General features: G+C 44.3%; 1 protein-coding gene across 11 annotated transcripts in view; it reads left to right on the top strand.

Annotated features, from left to right (window-relative positions):
- Positions 1–26,444, top strand: part of SLC4A11 (solute carrier family 4 member 11) — a 252,289-nt gene that overhangs the window by 185,306 nt on the left and 40,539 nt on the right. For all 11 annotated transcript variants that reach the window (XM_065597279.1, XM_065597278.1, XM_065597281.1 and 8 more), the window contains exons 9-13: positions 4,164–4,248; positions 14,441–14,566; positions 16,066–16,179; positions 17,315–17,447; positions 19,669–19,742. In XM_065597279.1, the coding sequence (XP_065453351.1) occupies positions 4,164–4,248; positions 14,441–14,566; positions 16,066–16,179; positions 17,315–17,447; positions 19,669–19,742 (532 nt within the window). The remainder of the gene's footprint in view (positions 1–4,163; positions 4,249–14,440; positions 14,567–16,065; positions 16,180–17,314; positions 17,448–19,668; positions 19,743–26,444) is intronic.

The following is a 26,444-nucleotide window of genomic DNA, read 5'->3' as shown; positions in this document are numbered from 1 at the left end:
GGGAATCAAGGGAGGGTCTTCTCCAAGACTGCAGCTTCCCACCCTGGCCCTTATGCGGCTCGCCTGTGTGTAGCAATGTCCCCGCCACTCCTCCCGCCATGATGGCAGAGTGGCACAGGAAAGTTACCCTTAATGGGGCAAGAAACAAAGCAACTCTGCCAAAGAACCTGTAGCAGCGGATTACCCAGTATCTCCATGAGAGTTTCCTGGAGATCTCTGAGGCAGATTTCCGTGAAGTGAGGGAGTCAATCAATACCCTGTTCCGCCGCTCAGACTAGGCACATGGCGCTAGGCGCATCATACAGACACAAGCCTGCTTTCTGCAACCCTTCTGCCCCCAACAGCTCGTTTCAGTAGTTCCCAAAATCAAAGCCATTTACCAGGGCTAATCCGTGAAGGATTAATTAATCCCTGAAGGAGCAATCCTAGAGATAGGAGAAGGACGGAGTCACAATCACAAAAGGAATAACTGGAGTTAGACCGTGTGTGTGGCAATGGTGTCTAAATGGAGTGTCCGCCTTGAGCCTTGACCAGGAAGAGGTCATCGGAGACCTCGGTGAGAGCCTAGGGTAAAATGGAGAAACCAGATTGAAGAGGGTCTAGAATGGAATTAAAGGGGCAGCAGTTACAGATTGTGCTCGATGAACTTGGAGATAAAGGGGGGAAGGGGTAATAATTGGAGGGGGGTGACTTTTTAATAATGAGAGAGCCCAATTCATGTTTATGTGGTGAGGAGGAAGGAAACTTCAGGCAACCGAGAGGATAATGAGAAGGGTGCAGGTAAAGGAGGTGAGGACCCAGGGGAATTTGGAAGTCACTGTTTAGGGAGTGATGGCTTCTATCTATTCTCCTTCTTGGCCATCCATGTGAGATCACTAGTACTGCTGTTATGAGGGTATTAGAGACCAGAAGGGAAGCAAGACGCTGATTTGAAGTTAGAAGTATAATTTTAGCCAAACAGAGATCTCAAGATGGTTATGGTGAAGAAGGAGATCAAGAGCCCTGATAAACAAGCAGGAAAGCGGGATTATGACCAGCCCAAAACTTATAGGCCGGTAAGCAGGCTGGGGGTGTGTGTGTGTGTGTGTGTGAGACTCCTAGGCTGCCACCCCTGTAGAGGGAAGATCATCAGCAACAATAGAAGCTGATGGCTGAAGCCAACTCCTTTTAACAAATCCTGTCCTAAACTTGACCGATACACAGTTAATTAAAACCCAACAAAAACCAAAATTTTAGCTTCCCCGATAAACTTTTAAAAAGTAATAGTTTCCTTTCCTTTGGGCAGCTGTTGTGAGTTCCATTGTCCACTATGACATTTTAGCCCACCAAATAGCCCAGTGATAATGCTCTTCATTCAAGTAATATGGAGAGGGGAGCAAGGCTCACAAATGTGGTGTTTTCTGCTCATTTATTCCAAATTTTCCCTTAATTCACTGCATGCGTAATTTTTTTCCTTTTAATTTGTTCCTTCTATGCTGCCGCCACCACTAGCACCCAGATCAACCTCCATTCATGTGCATGAAGGCTGCGGGGCAGGCACCGAGTTAGCAGCTTGTGCCAACCAAGCACCTGGATGCAGTCATTTTCTTTCTCCCCTAAGGGAGATGGTTCTGATGGTTGTTCTCCTGTGCTTGCTACGGCAAGATGAGTAAACATACTACTCATTAAAGCAATTGTGATTCTCCGTCTGACCTGTGCCTTTGGGAATGTTTACTTCTAAAAATATTAACCTTTTACAATACGCTCAAATGTTTCTGTCAGAGGGTTTGGGGTTTTTCAGTTCGTATTTCCCTAGTTGTTTAGACCACAAACAAGGTGCTAGAGTTCAAATCTCCAACACAAACAAGCAAGAGATCTTTAAAAGAAGGCTTAAAATAAAGTCCTGTGGACACATACAGATGTGCCAGCACCATGCCAAGAGAAACAGGCAGTTGACCAAATAGTTGAAGGCCAATGGGAAAAGTAATGAAGAATACACAGAAACTGAGCTTGTGGGGGATCCCTTCAGATTATACCTGATTGGGAAAAGTCCCAGTTTTCAGCTCAGCTGTGATCTCTTTCCACTAAATAAGTGATTCCATTCCATGTGAAATGGGTGTGGAGTTCCGTTGTTTGCAGTCCAGTCAATGCCACGTGGAAACCAATCCCTGGTGAACATTTTATACTGAGTTAAATTCATGTCACTGATTTTTGGTGTTCCACCCAGCCTTTCAAAGATGAATAGTCAACCAAAGGGGAAAGCGGATAAATCTGCACCTTTTTGAGACGGAGCCACTGTCTGGTTAATTCGTGTATGTTATGTCTCCAAATTGTATTGAGTCTCTCATTTAGACTCATTTAAGCAATGTGAGCAGGGACCATATTTTCTGTGTGCAGTATTGCAACAAACATACTGTTGGCTCTTTTCAAATAAGACCCTTGTAGCCGTTAGAGTTTGAAATAACAGCAGGGTTTAAAGATTTTGCACCTGAACTATTGTGTGGTGTTTTATGCTCTGCGTTGGCAAGGCTAGCAAGAGAAATGAAGTACTTTAATTGTTTGATTCAGTTCCTTTCAAAAACCTAAATCTAATTTCTCATTTCATGGTTCAAGGAGCCAAATATATTACGTTCTGCTGGCTCTTTACAAAAGTGCATAAGTGGGGAGGCTGTTTTTTAAAAACAGCCGAGATGTATTCAACTCTAACAAGTTGCTTACTGTAATAATATTGCCCACTCTCAATTTTATCGTGATTCTCTCAATGTTCGGTGTTTTTCTTAAAACTCCAGCTGCTGGAATTAGCAGGCTGCAAGAAAATCTCATTTTTTAAAACAAAGGAGGCTTCTAGCCCCGTGGTTGCAGAAAAAAGCCTGATAGCACAAAGCTATTGCATCCTAAAAATACCAGAAGCAAATAAAAAGAGCCTAACATTTATTTTTTTAAAAACCATGAGATTTAAAAAAATAAATAAATCAGTCTTATGATGGGGGAGGGGGGGTGCGCTAATGATTTTTGAACTTTTGGGGTTGGCAAAGTCAGGTGTGACCTCTGTTATTGGAAGCAGTTTATCTGATGCAAAAATAATTTGGGTCCTTCAGATTTACTGGCCTGGATCATCTAGTTGGATGGAAACCTAGGGAAGTGGACTTTGTGGGAGGAAATCCCTCAGTCCCTTCTTTTGGAGACTCGCCACATCGCCCCTTTTGGGTAGGAGTTTGTATGGAAAAGGCTGCAGGGCCCACCCCAAACCTGTAAAATCCTTTGATCTACATGAGGCTAGGTGGTCCGTTTGGAGGCTTGTGCCTTACTCGGCATTGGCTGTGGCCCCTGGGCTACGCACCTAAACTCCGTCTCTTTCTTTCCTCTCACCTTGGTAACATGGCTCCATCAGAGCCTCCCTATTACCACAGCAGCCTCCAGAATCAATTTCCCCGTCTGTGAAGTGGGATGAAAATAATTGTCAAGTATCAGAGGGGTAGCCGTGTTAGTCTGGATCTGTAAAAAGCGACAGAGTCCTGTGGCACCGTATAGACTAACAGACGTATTGGAGCATAAGCTTTCGTGGGTGCATCCGACTAAGTGGGTATTCACCCACGAAAGCTTATGCTCCAATAGGTCTGTTAGGGTATGTCTACACTACCCGCCGGATCGGCGGGTAGTGATCAATCTGTCGGGGATCGATGTATCGCGTGTCCTCTAGACACGATATATCGATCCCCGAATGCGCTCCCCGTCGACTCCAGAACTCCACCAGGGTGAGAGGCGGAAGTAGAGTCGACGGGGGAGCGGCGGCGGTTGATCCCGCGCCGCGAGGACACAAAGTAAATCGATTTAAGATTCGTCGACTTCAGCTACGCTATTCTCGTAGCTGAAGTTGCGTATCTTAGATCGATTCCCTCTCCACCCACCCACCCCCAGTGTAGACCAGGCCTTAGTCTATAAGATGCCACAGGACTCTTTATGAAAATAATTGTGTCTCACGGAAGGGTTACAGTGCTTTGGACTATGTAAATTGCTATAGACGTGCTAACTGTTTATTTTTATTATTATTACAAAGTCTGGATCTGAATGGCTCATTCAAAACAATTAGATTTAAGTGCCTATCAACACTGAATAAGGAGGTTAATCTTTTTAACAATACACGAGCCTTTAAACTGACACAACATTTCCTTCCTTTCTTTTAGTTGCATGAGTTTTTCAATGTTGGCAAGGGAATATTCGATGACATAGCACGAAGATTTCCAGTGTACGCTTTGGATTTCACTGACGGTAGGTTGGCCAATGTTTATAGAAGCACTGGCCTGCTTTTAATTCTTGTGATATGATGTCCTGTTTACAATGTGAATTGAATATGTTCTTTGATATCTCTATTGGCCCTTTTTGTTTAAAAGAAAATCGGGATAGAAACCTATAAATAATTTCTGAACTGACATGATTTAAGGACTAGAGAAATTTGCAACGTTCTCTTCTTAATGAAGATGTTTGTTTTGAGCTAAATTAATTCCCCCTTAAATTGTATGTTGATGATTACACTGATTTATTGTTGGTATCTGCAAAGGAACATGAATCAAAATTGATCATAAACTAATCAGTTTTAATTGGTACAGTACACTTCCCTTCTGCTGCTGTCTGTGTAAGCCAGCCATCGTCTATCCAGAGATGTTGTGGGTGTTGAGCACTATTACAAATTGAAGTTATGGGCGTTTCAGCAGGATGTCTTTTACAAACAATGTGGTCTCATTAAGGTTCATAAGCAATACAGAGAAGCATAGGGCTATAAGCCAAACTAGTTATTATACTAGGGTTTAACTACCTGGTTTTATTATTATAGTAGCGTCAATCATAATTTGTAAATGGTCATGCGATTGTATCCAGTATAATTGGCACTAGTGTGATCACTGTTGGAATACTATGTCTGGTTCTGGCGTCCACAGTTCAAGAAGGATGTTGATACATTGGAGAGGGTTCAGAGAAGAGCCATGAGAATGATTAAAGGATTAGAAACCTGCCTTATAGTGATAGACTCAAAGAGCTCATCCTTCTCTCTGTTAAGCTAAATAGATTAAGGGGTGACTTGGCTACAATCTGAATACCTACATGGGGAACAAATATTTAATAATGTAGCAGTGAAAGATACAACGCGATCCAATGGCTAGAAGCTGAAGCTAAACCAATTCAGACGGCACATAAGGTGTACGTTTTTAACAGAGTAATTAACCATTGGAACAATTCATGGTGGATTCTCCATCACTGACAGTTTTTTCAGCCAAGATTGGATGTTTTTCTAAAGGATCTGCTTTAGGAATTATTTTGGGGAAGTTCTTCGGCCTGTTTTATACGGAGGGGGGCAGACTAAACAATGGTTCCTTCTGATCTTGAAATCTATGAAAAAACACGCATTTTGGGGAGTCTGCAACTGTTGTAAAAACTGTCTCAGGACAGAACCTTGGCATACAAAGCCTCCGACCAACAGCAGTTTTTATATTCTGTTCGCTGGTTTTGAGATCTAGGAGTAACGGAAGTTTTAATTTATTACGTAAATTGATTTTGGGGTTCGTTTAACTGAAACGGCTCCACATGTTACAGTGAAAGGTGCCAAACAATGTGTCCTGTTAGAACAGGACGGAGACTTCCTTACATTCCCATAGAGCCAGTGTCCCAAAGTTTGCTGCCCCACAGGAAGCTTTGGCTTTCTGCCAGCAGGAGGTTCACAAAAGCTGATTGGCGATTTGAAAAATTAATTAATTAATTTTTCAAATATATTTTGCAGTTTGTGAATGGCGCAAACGGTGGAGCCAGATTTTGCAACCACAGGGCCGATGGGTCGTTAGCGACGGGCTGGGAGAGCAAGTCTGCTCCACGCTCACCCAGCAGCAGCTGCTCCTGTCCCACAGGGCAGGGCCCAGTTCCCCACTCTGGGCATTGCGACCTGGCGCATGGGGTCGTAGCACCATTCAGGTTTGGCCCAGTCAGTCATGACGAAGGGGCAGCCAGCCCAAACGTGAGTCGGTGGCATTGCAACGTGGAACACAGAGTCTGGGTCACGGTGCTCCCGTGTGCCAGGTCACAACACCCAGAGTGGGGAGCCAGGCAGTGGGGGCTGGCTCTCCAGCCCCATATGAACGTTGGTGTCATGCCCCTTCTTTTGTCCATTTTGTAGTATGCTTGAAAAGTCACCTAGAGGCAGGGCGGTCAGCCCCCAGCCCTCTTGTTAGCGCCCAGTGCTGAGGGCAAGGAACTTTTTGCCTTCTGCACTGCCATTCTGCTGGGCTGAGTGAAATGGGTCTAGTTTCCTTTATCCTCCATGTGCTCCATACCCAGTTGGGCCTGAGTGCTGAAGGTGTCTCCAGGCCCTCTGTGACTACCATAACTGTTTGGCAGCAGCTAAATGTTTACAAGGTGGTGAAAAGACAGAGTTTCAGTCTTTCCTAGATTGTCCCCACTTGCATCAAACCCTTAGCGCTCGATTTTTCAGAGTGAATCGTGTGAGCCAATTGTGGGCAAAGATGTGCAGAGAAAATTATTTTCAGAAGTGGAGCTCAAGCGCCCTAGTGCAGCTAAAATAAAAATCATTTCTTTGCATATGCATTTTTGTGTCCGTCTGGTGGACGGGGAGATAATTTATCTGAGTTATGACCCCAGCTCTACCTGTGACTTGCTGTGTGACCGCGGGCAAGTCACTCCATCTCTCCATGCCTGGTTCCTCACACGGTATTGTGAGGATAAATTAGCATTTGTAAAGCATGCGGAGTGCCTTGGATGGAACGTGTTGGAGGAGTACTATGCAGTGTGTCGCTTTCTACAATGATCTGTGCCTTTGTCACCTTAGGACTAGACTATAGCTGCTCACACTACCTGGGATGACTCAAGGGCCACCCTGTAGCTGCATCGGGGTAGCACACAGATGTTTGCAGGCAGGAACCCATCATCCCAATGCTCTCCGCTCTACATTTACTGAAAATTGAATTCAGAATCCAAATCAAGATCCTTGTTCTCACATTAAGAACGTTGACTGGGCTCTGAACCCTGTTTTCCCAGAACCATCTCTCTCCCCTCCGAACTGTGCTACGCTGCTCTGTGACGTCAGCCGACAGATCCCACGTTTCTTTTGTGTTGGGCAGAACGGAGAGTTTCCAGTGGAAAAATTCCTAGGATGGAACCAACTTTGGCAGCAGATCAAACTGACCCCAATCTCTCCCCTGCAGACCATGCTGCACATCCCACCTCTTAAGTGAACTTTTCCCCAAAGCAGCCATATAACAATGGCACCCAGCACTGAAGGAATCTACCACTAGTCCCCATCACTGTGAAGAACTGGCCTAATAGAATGAAATAGAGCTGAGCCTTCAAGAGGTGATGCATATGTGTGTGTGTGTGTGTGTGTGTGTGTCTTTTTGTGAGTGGCACAGAGACTACAACAGGGAGTGCTATACAAATGCCTATGAGAGCTAGGCGGAGTGAGGAAATTCCATTTTGTGAAGGATTTCAAAATTTGACTTCGTTCAAAATTGGAATGAAATCTGAAAACTTTGAATTTCCGTGAAGAACATTTTTAAAAAAAAAATTTAATTAATCATAACACTTTGTTTTGATTGTGACTTTTTTATTTTTTATTCTACAAAATTTAAAAAAAATGAAATGTAAAGCCATTTAAAAAAAATGACCAGCCATTAAATTGTCTTTGGAATGTCATAACTGTGTGGGGGAAGGGAGGGATTTTGCTGTCCTAGTGTCTTTGTCCTCACAGTGAAGATAAGGGATCTAGCTAAAGAAGAAGGCTTTAGTTCCGATTTTCTATATTGTCAGATTTTTTTTTTCCTGAGTTTTTCTCCAAAACAAAAGTTCACCAAAATGACACAATTTTGCAAAAGCATTTTGATTTCAATGGCACTGTGGTTTCTGGTGAGCTCCACTATAAATAAAGACTGTAGTATATTTTTGTAGTTGGTGCTAAAAATTGGTGAAGAGCAGGAGCACCGTGAAAGAGGCGTAAGTATGTGTTAGATGAGTTTAGGCAAGGACCTTCCCTTGTTTTGTGTTTGTGAAATACCTTGTGCATCACTAGCTCAAATAAGCAGAGAAGTTTTGTATGAGCAGTGGTCACAGCTGAAACTCTGTTCAATGATTCTCAGCACTGCACCATCAATATACTTCGCATTTATGAAATAACATGAATGGTGCAGTCTGTACAGAATATACGTGGAGGGGCTGAAATTCTTGCAGCAATCAAGAGCGCAGTGGTGTAATTCTTTAAGGATACATGAGATGAAAAATAGATGAGAAACAGTGAGCATCTTCCACAAAGCACCAGGCTGGAAGGAGAACAAGACCATGAAGTTTCTGGATCATCTCAAAGCAGCGTGGTACTGCAAATGGGGTATTTGAATGAGCCAAACTAAGAAACAGCCACGCATGCCTCATCAGAGGTTCACGGTACAGAGAAGGCATTGTTTTTATTGAGGGAGTAGAGAGTGCAGTCTGAGCAGAAGGCACAATAGCAATGTATGACCAGACCAACAAGACCAGCCATTAAATTGTCTTTGGAATGTCATAACTGTGTGGGGGAAGAGGAGGGATTTTGCTGTCCGAGTGTCTTTGTCCTCACAGTGAAGATAAGGGATCTAGCTAAAGACGAATGCTTTAGTTCATAAGAGGCTTGTGTTTTTGTGGCAGAAAGACTAGGGGTGAAATCCTAGCACCTTTGACGTCAATGGAACCAGGAAGTCACAGCAGGATTCTAGGGGTGTGTATGATTTGTATAGAGATTGTCTTTCTTGTCTGAAGCACTTGGGTTTGATCCAGTCATTTGCATAATTCAAGTGTGACACTTATAACTGGGAGTAAAATGAAATGTATGGTGAGCTATGAACTGTTGAGTTCTTGCAGTGCGGCTCGTGGAATTTTGCTTGGTTTCTATAAACTTTGATCCAGCAGCAGTTATTAAAAGATAACTTTATTGATATATTTGAGTAACTCTCCTTGTGACTTACCAGTATCATGTACAAAAATAATAAAGTGATAGGGCCAAATACAGGCTTTCCCGTTGCTGAACTTGTCCCTAAAAAATTCTGAAGATTTTAGCTTAAATTCCTGATGAAATCATACAGATTTTGGAAAAACTGCCTACGTTTCCCCTCCTCACCCCCAAAAAAACCCTGTTGTTTTCTCTTGATCATATATAAGATTTACACATTCTCTGCATTCTTAAATGTTTTTCCATTCCTTCAGTATGTTTTTGGGGCTTTTTAATGTATAATGGCTTTTTTTTGTGGTTTATTTTATTCTACCAGTGCAATACAAAGAGAGAACTTTGAAACAATTTAAAGATGTACAATGATGATCAGCTAAATGAAAGTCAGTGCACTGAAGTAAGATACTGGTGTTCCTGGATTTTGTTCTCAGCAATAACACTGACCCTCTATGTCCTTGTGATGATCAGTTAGCTTCTCATTGCTTCAGTTCCCCTGTCTCACGGGATTTGAGATGAATTATTGTCGACCCTATTCTTCCACCTTACTCATGTTGAGTAGGACCTGGGAATGGGCAATAGGTGATGGATCACTTGATGATTACCTGTTCTGTTCATTCCCTCTGAATCACCTGACATTGGCCAATGTCGGAAGACAGGACACTGGGCTAGATGGACCATTGGTCTGACCCAGTCTGGCCGTTCTTATGTTATGACCTCACCATGCAAGTTTTTTTTTTTTTTTAAATGGAGATATCCCATCTCCTAGAACTGGAAGGGACCTTGAAAGGTCATCAAGTCCAGCCCCCTGCCTTCACTAGCAGGACCAAGTACTGATTTTTCCCCAGATCTCTAAGTGGCCCCCTCAAGGATTGAACTCACAACTCTGGGTTTAGCAGGCCAATGCTCAAACCACTGAGCTTGTTGAAATCAGTAGGATTGCCCTCGTAGGCCTTGATCCTGCACAGCACTTAAGCACACATGTAACTTTGCTCAAGTGAACAGTCCTATCGAAGGACTACAGACGTGAGCCGAATGATGCATGTGTTTGTGTTTTGCAGGATCAGGGCTATAGTGAGGTACAGTAATACTCAACAAGATCAAGATGTTTATAAAGAACTTTTAAAGGTAAAAAGCTTAGTTTACGTGCTATAATTAATCTGACTTGTTGGAAAAGGGCATGTTTTGCAAACATGCAAAGTGCCTTAATTGACCACTGCATCATCTAAGCCTGCAAGTGCAGTTTGAGCCTGCAGCTTCCCTTTGGTAAATACTCACGTGCACTTAAATAGGTGGCCACTTTCCTAATCTGTCTGTTTTGCTCTCTTGCTTTAAGTGCTTGATGGGTTTTGCCTTCCTAAAGCCCCATCTCTGGCCATGTTCAAGTGCCAAATTGTACAGACTCTCGGCATTTCCATGCATAGCTTGGGCCCCTCTTGTTGAAAATGAAGCCTATTAAAATAATATGGATGTGTGTGAATATACATCCTCCTAAGTGGACAGAAGTCTGCAGGAAATAATAAATAGCCGAAAGAAATACAAGTTATTAAGTTGGTAGAATCCCCCTGAGCATTCTGTGTATTTTCTCAAATTCGGTTTCCTGAACCTGAGTGTATTTTCCCTTTGCCCAAGAAAGAATTGGTTAAATATAGAGCGCTCCAGTTTAAAGAACGCGTTCTCATAAGCAGTCTTCCTCTAAGGAAAAAGAAATTCTTCATTCTGGCCATCTGTGCTCTTCAAGAATACAAAGCAGACTCTCTTCTCGCTTTCACTCTTCCCGCAAATTACAATGAAATGGTGTTGTTCTTAATTGGGATGGATCTGTGAGGTAGATCAGAAAGCCAGATCTAACCTAACAATTCATAATACAGTTCAACAATCTCTCTAATGTGGCACTGCGGCATGAAGGGTGTATATGTTGCCCTTCTTTAGGAATGACTCAGAGGATATCCTCTGCCAAGCATTTTTTATAATTTAAACATGACGGATACTTTGTTTGCCTTGGGTTTAAAAGATGTGGCTTTGTCTGTGAAGCACATCAGTGTAATTGAACTTTTCAGCTGATTTTATTCAATAGCTAATACAATGGGAAAGGAACACTTGCTTTACTAATAGTTAACCTCCCACATCTCCTTGAACGTCTTAAGTTTATTCAATAAATGTAAAATTAATAGGTCCAAGTGTGTCAGCCCCCAACTGAGCCTTTTTATCAATTATGTTCTAAACATGAATATTAAAGTAATTTGAGGCCAACAATACTCTAATCTGTGCATTTTCCAGAAGATGCTGTATGGTGTTTTGGTTTTTTTTAAAGTCAGATAATTGAATATGTTGGAAATGATAGAGCACAAAAAATAGAGCTGTCGTACAAATAAGCCTGGTCACTGGCAGTTTGAATTTGTAGCTGTGCCTCCGTTTTGAGTCACAGCTTCTCTAACAGTCAAGCACTCAAATCTCACAGCTGGACTGCAAGCCGATTGTGCTGCAAATGTACACTGCCCAGTCAGAGGAAGGTGGCTTGTTTTTCCACTAGTTTTATTAGGCTGTCCCAAATGATATACTGTCATGATGCATCCTGCATTTTTTTCGGATGAAGTGGACTGGGTCAGTTTCTGGGCTGCAAATAAATCTGTTAGATCTCTCATCAGCCATTGACTTAAAAGAAAAATGTCATTGTGATAAATATTTGACGTTAAAAATGCTAATTTTACACATGGGATATTTGTACGTACAGAAAGAAACAGCAGCTCAATGAATCTGCAGTGTTGCTGTAGCTGTATTGGTTCCAGGATATTAGGCCATGTCTATACATACAGCTGAAGACCCTCTATGCCGATGAGACAAGCTCTCCCATTGACATAGCACTGTGCGCGGGAGCTCTTACGTTGGTGTAATTTAGGTCGCTTGGGGGTGGAATATTCACACCTCTGAGCGATGAAAATTTTGCCGACGTAGGCTGTAGTATAGACATGCCCTTTGAGACACAAGGTGGGTGAAGTAATATCTTTTATTGGACCAACTGCTGTTGGTGAGAGAGACAAGCTTCTGAGTTGCAAAGAGCTCTTCTTCAGGTCTGGGATAGGTATACAGAGTGACACAACTAAATACAAGGTGGCGCAGATTGTCTGGCGTAAGTAGTTAACACGCATTCTAATCTAAGGAACCATTCAAGGTGAAGTGACCCATTAACACCCCTGCAGTCATAAGACAAAAAAGGGGCGTTTAGTGGGTTACCGATTGTTGTAATAAGCCAAAATTCGAGTGTATTTATTTTTAAGACCCTGATTTTTAGTGTCTAGCAAAGTTATGAATTTAAACTCCCAGGCTTTTTCTTTTGAAGATTTCCTTTGAGGACAAGGACGGAGAGGTCAGATACCAAGTGATTGCTTTGTGAAAAGTGTTCGCCCACAAGTGATATAGTGTTTTTGGCTTATCTTTTTTTGTGAGAGTTCATTCAGTTGGTCCAATATAAGATATTACCTCCATCCACCTCGTCTCTTTAATATCTTGGGACCAACACAGCAAAAACAACACTGCATATAACCTTAACATAGGCATTCTTGTATTGTTTCACTTGTTTTTGTAAAATTATCAAATCAAATAAACTGTTTTTTCCCCTGTGTGCTAATGATTCAAGCCTATAGCATTATCAGATTTCTGTCTGGGACAGTGTAGTTCCTGGTGGTTATTTTTCCTATCAAAAGCACTATGAGCTGAGAAGACAATTGATTAATATGTTGAAACTAACAAAGGACAAATCACAAAATGTTCATATGCTTGATTTTTAGTTAAGAACCCCTAACATGTGGCTGCTGCTTTGATCCTCATCCAAACTGTCCAAACTTCTTGGGTCTGGAAAATTAGGTTGCAGGTCTAACAAAAACATGTTTTCTCTTGAGATTTCCAGTATTTCCTGTTTCTGATGATGCTAGAATGTCTGTCTGCTAGAACAGCCTATCAGGTGGCATTTTGGCACTTCTGATTCTGGTCTGTTTTGATAAAGTTGCCCTAATTGTAAGCTCAACAGTAAAGAGTATGTGAAAGTTGACAAAATGTTACAATAATCTATAACAACAAATGTTGATAGAAAAATAGGTCAAGTTGTTTTCAATATTGAATGTTGTCAACAAGTGCAAGAAAACCAGACCAAGAGACTAAATTAGTCCAAACAAAAAAGGCCATGGTGATATATTTCAAGGACTGTGTTAAGATCATATTTGGTAAAACAAGAAGCCGTGGAACCAGAAATTAATGAACCCAAATGGGTGTGTTAGGTATTGGGCCTAATTAGAGGACAAAATAATGAGGAGATGGGGTATTCCACCCTTCACTCTCTTTTTGGGTCCTGAAAGAGATTTTTGGGGAGGACGAAGTAAGGAAAAACAGACAGAGGCTACTGAAGCAGCCATCATGGCTGTCAAACCCACCATTTCCTGGGAACCCTGGACCTTCATCATCCTGATTCTGAGATGTCCTGACTAGACCGAGCCAGAGAGATGGATCCAACCCTATCAGTTCCAGATGAATCCCGAACACCAGCAGAGATAAAACGGGGTTGGACTTTAACAATAGCATCTACAACAGCGGCTCCAGCCCATCTCAACTAACATCTTCTCTTTTCCCCACCAGGACAGTTATTACCATCTTTAATACCACCTAAGAGACTATCACACAAGGGATTTTCCCCTGTAAAGACTCTCTCCAGGGAAAGGGGTATTGGTAAAATAAAAAGTCATACTCAATAATTTACATTTAACTTGTTTCCCTTCTTTTATTTATTTTTTTAACAAAAGGTTAAACGGATTTTTAATGGTGTGTTGGCTTAGGTACTAAGCAGGCTGAGGGGCCTCTATACCAAACCATGTTTAACACCTTTTAATGTTGGATAGTGACTGGATTTATGTTAATATATTTGGGCCATATATTTCATCTAAATTAATACAATGAGTCCCAGATGGGAGTGCAGTGGTGCGCTAAAATGAAAAATAATTTACCTTTTTTTTAAAATTCAAGCCTCCAAATAAACCTTTGGCTTGAGGTTTGGTTGTTACTTTATCCCAACTGGTTCGGCTTCCTTCACCTAAGTCACTTCCTTGGTCCCTAAGAAGTATCTGTAAATAATTTCTAAATGGACAGAATGAAAAATCAAATATTTTGTAAATAACAAACAAGAAACTCACCTCAACAGAAATGGAATTTTCCTTAATGAAGGTAGGTTTTCAGGTTGAAACACTGAACATTCTTTCATACCTATGTTCACTACTTATGGGTTATCTACCATACCCTGCCTTTGTACTATAACTGGGCATAAACACCATCAGGAATTGTATCTTTTAAATGGATGCAGACTACATTTCCAGTTTTTCGTTTTAGCATTTAAATTATTGTCACCAATAACTAAAGATCTGCATGACTGTCTTTGAGTGACGTTTTAATGCCATAGAACCAACTGTGCTATTGATTATTAATACTGCTATTTTTGGTTTGTTTCAGGGATTATCGGAAATAACAAGGCCATAGGAAAATACATCACAACAATGATCTTTTTATATTTTGCCTGCCTCCTGCCATCCATTGCATTTGGTTCCCTAAATGATGAAAACACAAGAGGAGTTATTGGTGAGCTTATCAGAGTTGCTTTATGTCTGTTTGGGGGAAATAACGAAATAAGCAAGATCTGGTGGAGGAGATGCCGGTAAGGACTTCTTTTCCAGTAACAATGTGGACAGTTGTGCTCCAACCTTATTTCTCTTAATAGATTAAAAAAACGAATCTGTATCTATATACAAACTTTTCTGGTATCCCTGGGTGCATAGACAAGTACACACCTAATTATTGTGTTCTGTGCTACCCATGTTGCAATGACAGTAAAGGTAATCCCATGCACAGGGTTGTAAGTCCACACTTGCCATGCGTTTGTATGACATCTAACACAATGGGGCCGCGCTCCTGACTGGGGCTTGGGGTGGCTATTGTAATACAAATAACTAGCCTGGTGGAAGACATTTGCGTACTCTTCTAGTATCACCCAACCTAGCCCCGCTATCGGCCTGATTCATCTTTGCACTGAGGCCCCTTGACACTTTGCTTGTAATTCAACAGCAGCTTAGTGTAGATGAGAATCCAGCCCTGTTTTGTTTACTTCTTATGTATGAAAAAATGCTCCTTGCTTCACTTTAAAACAGTGGTTCTCAAACTATGGGGTGTGCCGCCCAAGGGAGGTGCAGGAATGTGTCAAGGAAGGCGCAAGCGGCACGTGTTTTTGGTTTTTTTAAGCGCTCCAGCTGTCAGCCCCGCGCGGCTCGGACTGTCAGCCCCAGGAGACCGGGGCTCATGCAGAAGGGCTGGGCCATGCACACCAGGGAGGCAGGGGGAAGGGATGAAGGTGACAACCGGAGCCCCGTTGCCTTGGGCTGACAGCCGGAACCCCACTCCCCGGGTTCAGGCTCTCCTCCCCTCTTCCCCCTTCACTCCCCCAGTCCCTCCCCAGGGGGCAGTGGCAGGTCTCCAGCTGTCAGCCCTGGGGTGGCAGCAGCAGCAGAGAGGTTGGCAATGGGGCACTAAGTCTGCTGTGTCAATACGTCAGTATCACTTTGCCACCCTTATTTTTGCGCTGCTGCTGCTGGTGCGGCACTGCCTTCTGAGCTGTGCGCCCAGCCAGGAACCACGGCTCTCCGCTCTGCTGGGCCAGCAATGGATGTACATACGTGTGTGTGTGTGTGTGTGTGTGTGTGTGTGTGTGTGTGGAAGGGGGGCACAAACAATTACAGACACAAAGAAGGGGGATGGAATCAAATAAGTTTGAGACTCACTGCTTTAAAAAAAATCCCTCTGCTCCACATGTGAAAGGGCAGTTGCCTGGGATCCCAAGTCTCCCTTTAGACTATTAATGTAAGTTTGGTTATGTACCATCGATTTGAATTCCCTAGTAATGATTGTGCCCTTTGTGTATTAACTGCTATCTGTGGGTAGTCCCTTGTTTGAATAGTCTTGCTCTCAGTATGTGCTGTTAGTGGCCAGCATTCATGACTTGGGTGGTTTACATTAGTGCAATAATAATCTAGCTGATCATTTGTAAATACTTGGTCTTCAAAAAGACACTTTTTCATTATTTTTAGATGTCCAGAAGACAATTGTTGGCCAGTGTATCGGTGGACTTCTTTATGCTCTGTTTTCAGGGCAGCCTCTAGTTGTACTCTTAACCACAGCTCCTTTGGCCTTGTACATCAATGGTAAGTTTACCAAAGCATATTGCGGATGGAGGAGAACATACTGCACTCAGAATTGGTGAGATGACACGCTCGGAGAGCCTTGCATTCTTTAGAGCTGCACTAAGTAAATCTATCCTAGGCCTACAGCTACACAAAGCTAAACGTTACAGACCTGCTTTCAGCCCTGCAAAAGGGATTTAGGGAGTGTTGTTTCAGTGAGATTTCTAAATGGAAAAAAGTATACAGGTTTTTTTTTTTATAAAAAATTGAATTTCCATGGGATGTTTTTTGTTCTCGCTTGGGAATAAATATTTGTAGGCATTGAGGATTGGGGACTGCAATATGCATCCTTAATACATAATCCTGTTCTGGTGTGATGAGTGGATTTTCAGCAATGGCTAACCAGTGAGAGTAGCCTTTTTTTTAGCTGAAGGTACAGGGTAGTTGGATCCACCAGCATTTGCATTATAGGTCCAATAAGTCAAATTACAGTGGGGTGGTTTGGTGGCTTAACTCTCCACTAGAGAGATACTTACTACTTGGCTACCTTCAAAAGAAACATTTGAACAGTCTTTCCCCTCCCTCCCCCCACCCCCGTATCATTCTTTAAATATTGGTACTGACATTATGTTAATACTGTTTTGACTGGTCCTCTGCTTGTGCTGAGCTACCAATGCTCATTAACAAGAACCAATCGGATGTTCAGATGTGCTATATCAGATTTGGTTACATGGTACCTAGAAAATTCAACAGCAGCCAAATGGTCAAGATATGTAATGCAGGACCTCTGTGTGTGTGTGTGTGTGTGTGTCTGTCTCTCTCTCTCTCTCTCTCTCTCTCTCTCTCTCTCTCTCTCTCCCTTCCTTTCCTGTGGGCGTTAAACCTCCCTTTAGATTTGGAACAGTCCATAGTGTTGACAGATGGAGTCGAAACTATTGCCCGTTCATTGCATTTGAACGAATTAGTGCTTTAGCCAAATAAAAGTTATTGGGCTCAGTACAAGGGTAACTGGATGAAATTTAATGGCCTGTGACATACAGGTCAGAGTTGATGATCTAATGGTCCCTTGTGACCTTAAACTCTATAAATCTGAATGGTTTAGCTATAAAATCTTAAAAACATGAATCCACCACCGAATGTTTTACTGTTGTTGCAGTGATCCGGGGGATCTGTGATGACTACAGCTTGGATTTTAGTGCTTTCTACGCCTGGATTGGACTGTGGAACAGTTTTTTCCTTGTGCTGTATTCTCTCTTTAACTTCAGTCTTGTAATGAAGCTCTTTAAAAGGTACCTCTTCCTTTTTTTCAAGGGAAGTCCCATTTTGATTATATTATTCAGCAAACAGAAAATCATACGTTCCAGAAGTTCCTAATTGGGAACTTGCTATAAAATCTATGGGCTTGTCTACATTAGGGTTACCATATCTCATAAATAAAAAAAGAGGACCCTCCACGGGCCATGGCCCCGCCCATTTCCCCGCCCCTAGCCCCGCCCCAACTCCGCCCCTTCCCCCACCCTAACTCCGCCCCCTCCTCCCTCCCACTCCCAGCCAGGGGGAAAGGGCTGCCCCAGTGCTACCAGCTTCACGGTTTGCCGGGCAGCCCCCAGACCCTGCGCCCCCGGCCGGCGCTTCCCCAGCGCAGCTGGAGCCTGGGAGGGGAAGCGCCCAGCCGGGGGCGCAGGGTCTGGAGGCTGCCCAGCAAACCGTGAAGCTGGTAGCGCTCGGGCTTTGGGCAGCCCCTATGCCTCCGGACCCTGCGCCCCCAGCCGGGCACTTCCCCTCCGGGGCTCCGCCGGCTCTGCGTAACTTACACTGTATAAGTTACACAGAGCCGAAGAGGAGCAGAGCCCCCGCAGCTGGAGGCTCTGCTCCTCTTAGGCTCTAAGAGCCAGGCTGCCCCAGCGCTACCGGCTTCGGGCAGCCCCCGTGCCTCCGGACCCTGCGCCGCCGGAGCCCGGGAGGGGAAGTGCCCGGCTGGGGGCACAGGGTCCGGAGGCAAGGGGGCTGCCTGAAGCCGGTAGCTCTCGGGCAGCCCGGTTCTTAAACAGAGCCTCTGTGTCAGTTACACACAGCCCAGGGGGCTGGAGGCTTTGCTCCTCTTTGGCTCTGTGTAACTGACACTGTGTCAGTTACACAGAGCCCCGGGGGCTGGAGGCTCCAGCCGCCCCCCCTCTGTTTAAGAGCCGGGCTGCCCAAGCGCTACTGGCTTCGGGCAGCCCCCGTGCCTCCAGATCCTGCACCCCCAGCCGGGCACTTCCCGTCCCGGGCTCCGGCGGCGCAGGGTCTGGAGGCAAGGGGGCTGCCCGAAGCAGGTAGCTCTGGGGCAGCCCGGCTCTTAAACAGAGCCTCCAGCGGCTGGGGCTCTGTGTAACTGACACTGTGTCAGTTACACACAGCCCCGGCGGCTGGAGGCTCCAGCCGACCCCGCTCTATTTAAGAGCCGGGCTGCCCGAGCGCTACCAGCTTCGGGCAGCCCCGTGCCTCCAGACCCTGCGCCGCCGGAGCCCGGGAGGGGAAGTGCCCGGCTGGGGGCGCAGGATCTGGAGGCACGGGGGCTGCCCGAAGCCGGTAGCGCTCGGGCAGCCCGGCTCTTAAACAGAGCGGGGGCGGCTGGAGCCTCCAGCCCCCGGGGCTGTGTGTAACTGACACAGTGTCAGTTACACAGAGCCCCAGCCGCTGGAGGCTCTGTTTAAGAACCGGGCTGCCCGAGCGCTACCGGCTTCGGGCAGCCCCCCTGCCTCCAGACCCTGCGCCCCCAGCCGGGCACTTCCCCTCCCGGGCTCCGGCGGCGCAGGGTCTGGAGGCACGGGGGCTGCCCGAAGCCGGTAGCGTTCAGGCAGCCCGGCTCTTAAACAGAGCCACCATTTTCCCGGACATGTTCGGCTTTTTGGCAATTCCCCCCGGACGGGGGTTTGACTGCCGAAAAGCCGGACATGTCCGGGAAAAAGAGGACGTATGGTAACCCTAGTCTACATGAACGATTAGTTTACAGCAAGCTGGAGTATGAACTGAACCCAAGCTACTCTGCCATGGACTGATTTTCCATGTGGACCTTGCTGATGTGCATTAACGGTTCATTAATGAGCTTTGATCTAGTCCTGTTTCAAAGAGGACTAGATCAAAGCACATTAATGAACTGTTAATATGCATCAGCAGGGTCTGCAGGGACCGTTAATCTTCAGAATGGTGGTGCACTATAGATTCGTACCCGCACGTTGAGCAAACTAAATGTCATGTAAACAAGATCTGTGTTACAAAACTAGAATACTCTCAACTGAGTATATATAGTTTTGGTTTTGGACAGTATGTGCTCATTCCAGTTTTTAGTACTTCTGTTTGCAAGATGTTTTCAAGACTTGCTAGTTCTATCACCCAAATCAGTGTTCAACTAAAATCTGTGCACTTGCCTCATAAAATAACAAGTATATTAATATATTGGGGGGTATTCAGACTTTGTCACTCTGACCATATTAATCCATGGGAGCTTTTTTTTTTTTTTTTTTGTAGATCAACAGAAGAAATCATTGCACTTTTTATATCGATCACATTTGTGCTTGATGCACTCAAAGGGATTATTAAAGGTAAGCACTGAAAGAAGGTGGTATTTTTCAGTTCTGATCCACGCTTAGTTTTACTGTAGAAAGACAGTAACTAGATTCCTACCATAAATTCAGTTTCTTTTCAATGCAAACCATGCTATAGAACTCCCAGCAAAATGTGATTTGCAGTATACACAGCATTTGTTGTCTATTAAGTATTCATTAAGGGTCTTCAGTTTTTCTAAACTGTGTTGATGGGAAGATGATTCATGACAAGGTTTTATTTTGGATATGTAGGCTGTTTATAGACGCTCTTGTTTCAGCTGTTCTGTTAGGATCAGAGACTAAAATCGAAAGGAGAAGGTGCAGTTTAATGACTCTGTAGAAATGTTTGCTTCCTGCCACCCACGTACATTTTACTGAACTGTTTCGTTTCTCTTTCAAAGCTCTGTTCAACAAAAATTCGCCATCATTTTAGATTCATCCTCCCTTCGCCATCAATAGCACAGTGAACTTTGGGGCAAGTGGGGCATAACAGGGTGGGGGAAAATCCTTAACCCTTTGAGTAAGCAACCTGGGCTCTGGAGCCCACGTCAGTTGTACTGGACTATGTGAAAGCTGGTCCTTGCAGTCTATGCCCGGGCTGAAGGGATGTAAAATGCAGAGTGCTCTAAAGCGTTGTGCTCTGGCTGCCCTGTGTAGATCCTGCTGGTGCACTCTGAAAGGTACCTAGAGCACATTAACTTAGTCCTGTTTGAAACAGGACGTCCTCAATGCAAACTAGGTAGTGTTTAGATTGCGCTATGTGGAGCAGGTCGAGCACAGCCCCTCTGAAAATCGCCAGGGTTCACCTCCAGCCAGACCTTAACTGCGCAGTGCCCCAGAGCCATCTATACACAAGGCACCACGAGACTGCTGGGTAACATAAAGACCCTCCGCCTGTGGCCATATACGGAGGGAGACCCACACAGATGACTTCAGAATGAGCTGTCATACCAGTCCAGCTCCCTTAAAGGGAAACATACAGGTTTGCAGCAAATGCCTGTCAGGATGCACCTAAAGGAAGCGTTTCTGGTCTCTCCGCCAAACCAGTCACAGTTCCTGGTTTCTCTGCTGTACACCTCTGCAGTGTTTGACCTTGGGTAAGCGTAACAAAGCTCCTGCAGTCTTTACCTTCACCAGACGCAGGCAACAGGATGGGGCATGAACAAGAGAGAATCATAGAAGATTAGGGTTGGAAGAGATCTCAGGAGGTCATCTAGTCCAATCCCCTGCTCAAAGCAGGACCAACACCCACTAAATCATCCCAGCCAGGGCTTTGTCAAGCCGGGCCTTAAAAACCTCTAAGGATGGAGATTCCACCACCTCCCTAGTTAACGCATTCCAGTGCTTCACCACCCTCCTAGTGAAAAAGATGAAAGCTCCTTGCAGAAACTGCATGCTAAAGGCAGTGTTCCTTTTGCCTTGCCTTGAAAACCCTTTGAATGAGGGATTAGCTGATGTTATTACCCCCCCACCCCGCTTTTTTTTTTTTTTTTTTTTTTTTTGCCTGATACTAACAGGGCGAAAGGGGTTTTGAGTTCTGCTGCCTTGAATCCTTTATAATTAAGGTGGTCCCATGGTGTGATTTGTAGTTCTTAGAACCTGCAGGCTCTGCTCTTTATTGTACACTCAAAAAGTACTTAAAAAAACATTATTCAGGCTGCAAAATGAAGCACTGAAAAAGTTAGGAAATGCCAGAATTAGGGTTGCTTGAGCAATGTTAATTTGGCCCCTTGTGCATATGCGTTATGATACAGTCTTCAATTGCATGACCACGGACTACTTTATCGATAGGACCCCGGCCTAATTCAGAGCACAGGATGGGTTGTGCTCACTCAGAGATGAGCTCTTCCGTATTTTTTCTCCTCATTGTACAATGTGTGGCCCCAGGCCTTATTTACTGCACACTATTCAACCTGCTCTGAAGACCGAATTATTAACTTACCATTTTCTATGGTGCTGATAACAGTAGTTTCTGAGTAGCAGCCGTGTTAGTCTGTATCCGCAAAAAGAACAGGAGTACCTGTGGCACCTTAGAGGCTAACAAATTTATTAGAGCATAAGTACTCTGTATGCATCCGAAGAAGTGGGCTGTAGTCCACGAAAGCTTATGCTCTAATAAATTTGTTAGTCTCTAAGGTGCCACAAGTACTCCTGTTTTTTTTAGTAGTTTCTGAGTGCTTCACAAACGTTAATTAAAGAGTTCTACCCCCATTTTACAGATGAGGAACTGAGGTATGCAGAGATTGAGGTCCAAAGTATTCACTATTTTGGGGTGCCCAATTTCATGCCTAGGACCTGATTTTTCAGAGCATTTCACAGCATTTCGGTGTTGAACGCTCAGCTCCCATTGATGTCCATTGCAGCTGTGAGTACTCAGCACTTCTGCAAATCAGACTCTAGGGTCTCAAGCGGATCACCCAGAAAATGAGGAACATGCAATTAGTGATCACCTGTGGCATGTTTGGTTGTAAGTGACTTGACTAGCATCACACACAAACTCTGGCAGATTCAGGGATAGACTCCAGTTCTATGCAGGACACCCTCGAGACCTGTACAACACTCGCCCCCATTAAAAATAAAACAAAAAAACCCAACCACTTCTTTGCTACTTGAACTAATGGAGTAACCGATAGTAGTCGCTGTCATCATCTGTGGATCAGAACTAAAGGGGGTTCACGGATATTTGCTGACAGCAGAGGAATGATGAGTCATGAATCCTAGGTTCCGTTCCAGGCACTGGGGGGAAGTGATCTAATGGGCACAGACTCTTCTGCCCTTTTTGTCCTCTCTTGTTCTACTGTCTCTTCCCCACCCCCAGACATGCGTCTGACGAAGTGGGTATTCACCCATGAAAGCTTATGCTCCAATACATCTGTTAGTCTTAAAGGTGCCACAGGACTCTCTGTTGCTTCCCCATCCCTTGCTTCCCATCCCCTCACCTAACCAGTCCCAGTCTCCACTCCTCAGGCTTCTCATCCCAAGCCAGTCTCCTTGCCCAGTAAATCCTAGTCTCACCCCTTTGGAGTTTTCCCTCCCCACCAGCTCCTCATCCAATCTGTCTCTTCCCAGCCTCCAGTCATCCCCTCTTCTGACCACATTCCCCATCCCTGCTTGCTTCCAGTCCCAGTCTCCCTCTCTGAGCTCCGCATCCAATCTGTGCTGTTATCCACTCAGTTTCTTGTCCAGTGTCTTTGCCCAGCCAATACCATTTCTTCCCCTGGCTCCTCCCCATGGGATACACTGATAGATACTCCCAGGGTCCTTGACCAGCCGCTCCCAGTTCCAGTCTGCCATCCCAGCTCACTGGTTCCCAGTCTCTCTCTCTCTCTCTCTCTCTCTCTCCCTCCTTCGTTTTCTGTTTGTCTCCAACCCCCCTACTCCCAATTCTCCCTGCCAGCCTCTGGTCCCAGTCTGCTCCCTCCCTTGCAGGTCTGTCTCTTGTTTCTTCTGTGTTCAAAGCACGCAGCGTCCTCCTCCATGTTGTCTGGGCTCAGCGGGGGAGAGGGGGGCACTGACTGTATAGGAAAGGCATGTTCCCTGCTCTCAAGTTGAATGCTTGGTCCACAGCAGCCCAGAACTAGAATTGCAGGGAAAGCCCTGCTCACCCCCTGGCTGGAGCATGCCCAATGCAGACAGAATCTTCAGGGAATTTACATGCAAAGCAGAAACAAATTTCAACTTAGCACATGTGAACTGCAGTTTTTAAATGGCTTATACCTTGGCCAAATTTAGGCAGATTTGCCCAGGGATGCCAAAAGGCACATCCTTTGCCAAACTTCAAGTCCTTGCTCCAAAGCATGGGGGCACTAGAGCTTCTCAAAGTAAATGTTCAACAAAATGTACTTTCCCCCCAGCCTCATTCTCAGAATGGCTGAACCATTTTGGCTGAAATTTTCCAAAAGAAATTCAGCCTGATGCAGACAAGCAACAATTAAAACTTCCGCCCCAATGGTTAACATTTGGCAAAGTTTTTTATAATCAGCTGAAACCAGAGTCTTATAATGGGGTGGTATCAGGCAAATTTAATATTGGGCAGTGCTACCAGCCCCACTTATAACAGATGTAGACATCCCAAGGTCAGCTTTCAGCATGGGCCATGGGAGTTTAGGAGCACAGCGCTTTCACATTAAAGAACGTTCTGCATTAGAATGTGTTTAAAACTGTCATGCTCCTAACTGCCAAACTCCATGAGTATTACTGGCTTTTCTAAGTGCAGCCTGTTACACTCTTCCAAATATCTGTCTCCCCGTCTCCTTGGATATTTAGGTTCACCATTGCTATCCCCCCTCTGAGATGGGTTGATTTTACTACAGTATGAAAAAGCCACACGTGTGTCCAGTATACCATACTGAAAGTTGGAAGGGTGTGGGCAGAATCACTGAAATGAGGCTTTCACAGACCCTTTTGATCCTTTGTAAATTCTCCTGTGGACTGACCGAGTGATGATACCCAGGGGTTATGAGAAGCTGCATGGACTCCGGACTACAGGACCTGTATCCAGGGGCTCCAGAGTTCTAATCCTGACTCCTGCTTGCTCCATAAACCCAGCAAAACACTTGACTTTTCTATGTCAGTTTTTGCCTATCTTATTATTGAGGGACAGTCATAGAATCATGGAATATCAGGGTTGGAAGGGACCTCGGGAGGTCATCTAGTCCAACCTCCTGCTCAAAACAGGACCAATCCCCATCTAAATCATCCCAGCCAGGGCTTCGTCAAGCCTGACCTTAAAAACCTCTACGGAAGGAGATTTCACCATCTCCCTAGGTAACCCATTCCAGTGCTTCACCACCCTCCTAATGAAAAAGTTTTTTCCTAATATCCACTAAGCCTCCCCCACTGCAACTTGAGACTATTACTCCTTGTTCTGTCATCTGCTACCACTGAGAACAGTCTAGATCCATCCTCTTTGGAACCCCCTTTCAGGTAGTTGAAAGCAGCTATCAAATCCCCCCACATTCTTCTCTTCTGCAGACTAAATAATCCCAGTTCCCTCAGCGACTTCTCATAAGTCATGTGCCCCAGCCCCCTAATCATTTTTGTTGCCCTCCGTTGGACTCTTTCCAATTTTTCAACATCCTTCTTGTAGTGTGGGGCCTAAAACTGGACACAGTACTCCAGTAGTCATGTGGCTAGGGAGATCAGAAGGGTGAGATCAGATGATTTTCTGCATGCTGGCAGGTTGCATAGCACATCAGCTGGCAGACACTACGCTGCTATGCCATTCCTGCTACCCTAAAAGCATTCTGTCAGGGAGTGCATCCAGCAACGCACTGCTCCCAAGGAAGCTCACGTTTGTTCCTTAATTTGCTAAGCCATGTTGCTTTTATATATGCTTTGCATATATAAAATATGCCGGAAATTAGAGAGAGGGGTATTATCACATATCAAACACATGCATTCTTCTTACTATCCTAGTGACAGTTGTTTTCAACTCATGGCCTAACCACCTAAGCCATGCTTCTGTTTGATCTTGACATTTGCACTCTACAGGAAACGGTTCTGTAACAGCTGAAGCAAACAACAAAGGTGAAGTAGAGGGAACAGAGGAACTAGACATTAAACTGCCTTCTGGGACAGTTCAGTTTAAAGCCTACAACCTGCTAGTTTAAAGTGTTTTCTCTATTGAATTTGTGCAAAGAACTTGGCTGTTCTGTAGTGTCTCTGAAAAGACTGTTTAGCATGCAGCAACTGAATATTAAACACTAAATCCTTGTTACATTGCAGACTGATCTATCCAACTGCCAATCATTCCAATCAGCACACCCATTACAATAAGTAAAATACGGATGAAAAATCAGCTACATTTCCCCAACATTTAATCCAAAGTGAATACATATAATCTAACTGCTACATTTAAGTAAAATGTGAAGTGACACAAATCAGTAACAGTCTTGACATTTATGTTAAGATCTATGCTCCATTCTAAACCTACTCTGTTGTGTTCAGGTATTACCGTAGTGCCGAATGTGAAATCACTTACTGTTCCCAGAACATCTATGGTAACTAGACCAACAGGATGACTTAAAATGTCAGCATTATTTTGAATTTCTTGGCCTTTTTTTCTTTTTTTGGATCTGAACCTTGTCAGTCGTCATCAAGGCAAAGAGTGTTTATTTCCATCGGGTTAACAGTCAGTTGGGAATAATTGAGGCTGTTAGAGATCTTTAACCCCAGCCGGCTATTAATCCTCCTGAATTATTGCCATTGCTATTATTGGGAGTGTCCTTTAATGGTCAGAGCAGTAGACTGCGGGTCAAAACTTCTGGGTTCTGTTTACAACTCCAGCACTGACTTTCTGCCCAGTCATTTCAGCACTCTGTGCCTCAGTTTACCTATCTGTAAAATGGGCATAACAATATCTACTTTACAGGGGTGTTGCAAGTGTAATTAATGCAATAGAATATTCTGAGATCCTCAGAGGAGATGTGCTATTGAAATGCCAAGTGTTGTTATAATCGAGGTATTATTTAATACCTTTGTGATAGCTTTCCTGCTGAGTTTCTGAAGTCGTCATCGTGCAATGTGCCTGAGAGATCACTGGCATTGACTTCTGGCTGTACTAGGCATTGCAGGGATATATAATGGCTAGATAGTACGTTATCCAATCAGATTTCAGACCTCTACTTTAGGAAAATTCCAGGGATGGTTCAAAATTTCAGAATCATCCACTCCAAAGGGTTGGCCTTTATTATTAAA

Source organism: Chrysemys picta, chromosome 5 (assembly GCF_011386835.1).
Source record: "Chrysemys picta bellii isolate R12L10 chromosome 5, ASM1138683v2, whole genome shotgun sequence".
NCBI classification, from domain to species: domain Eukaryota; kingdom Metazoa; phylum Chordata; order Testudines; family Emydidae; genus Chrysemys; species Chrysemys picta.
The sequence above is the reverse complement of the archived record's forward strand: the minus strand, read 5'-3'. Positions and strand labels throughout refer to the sequence as shown.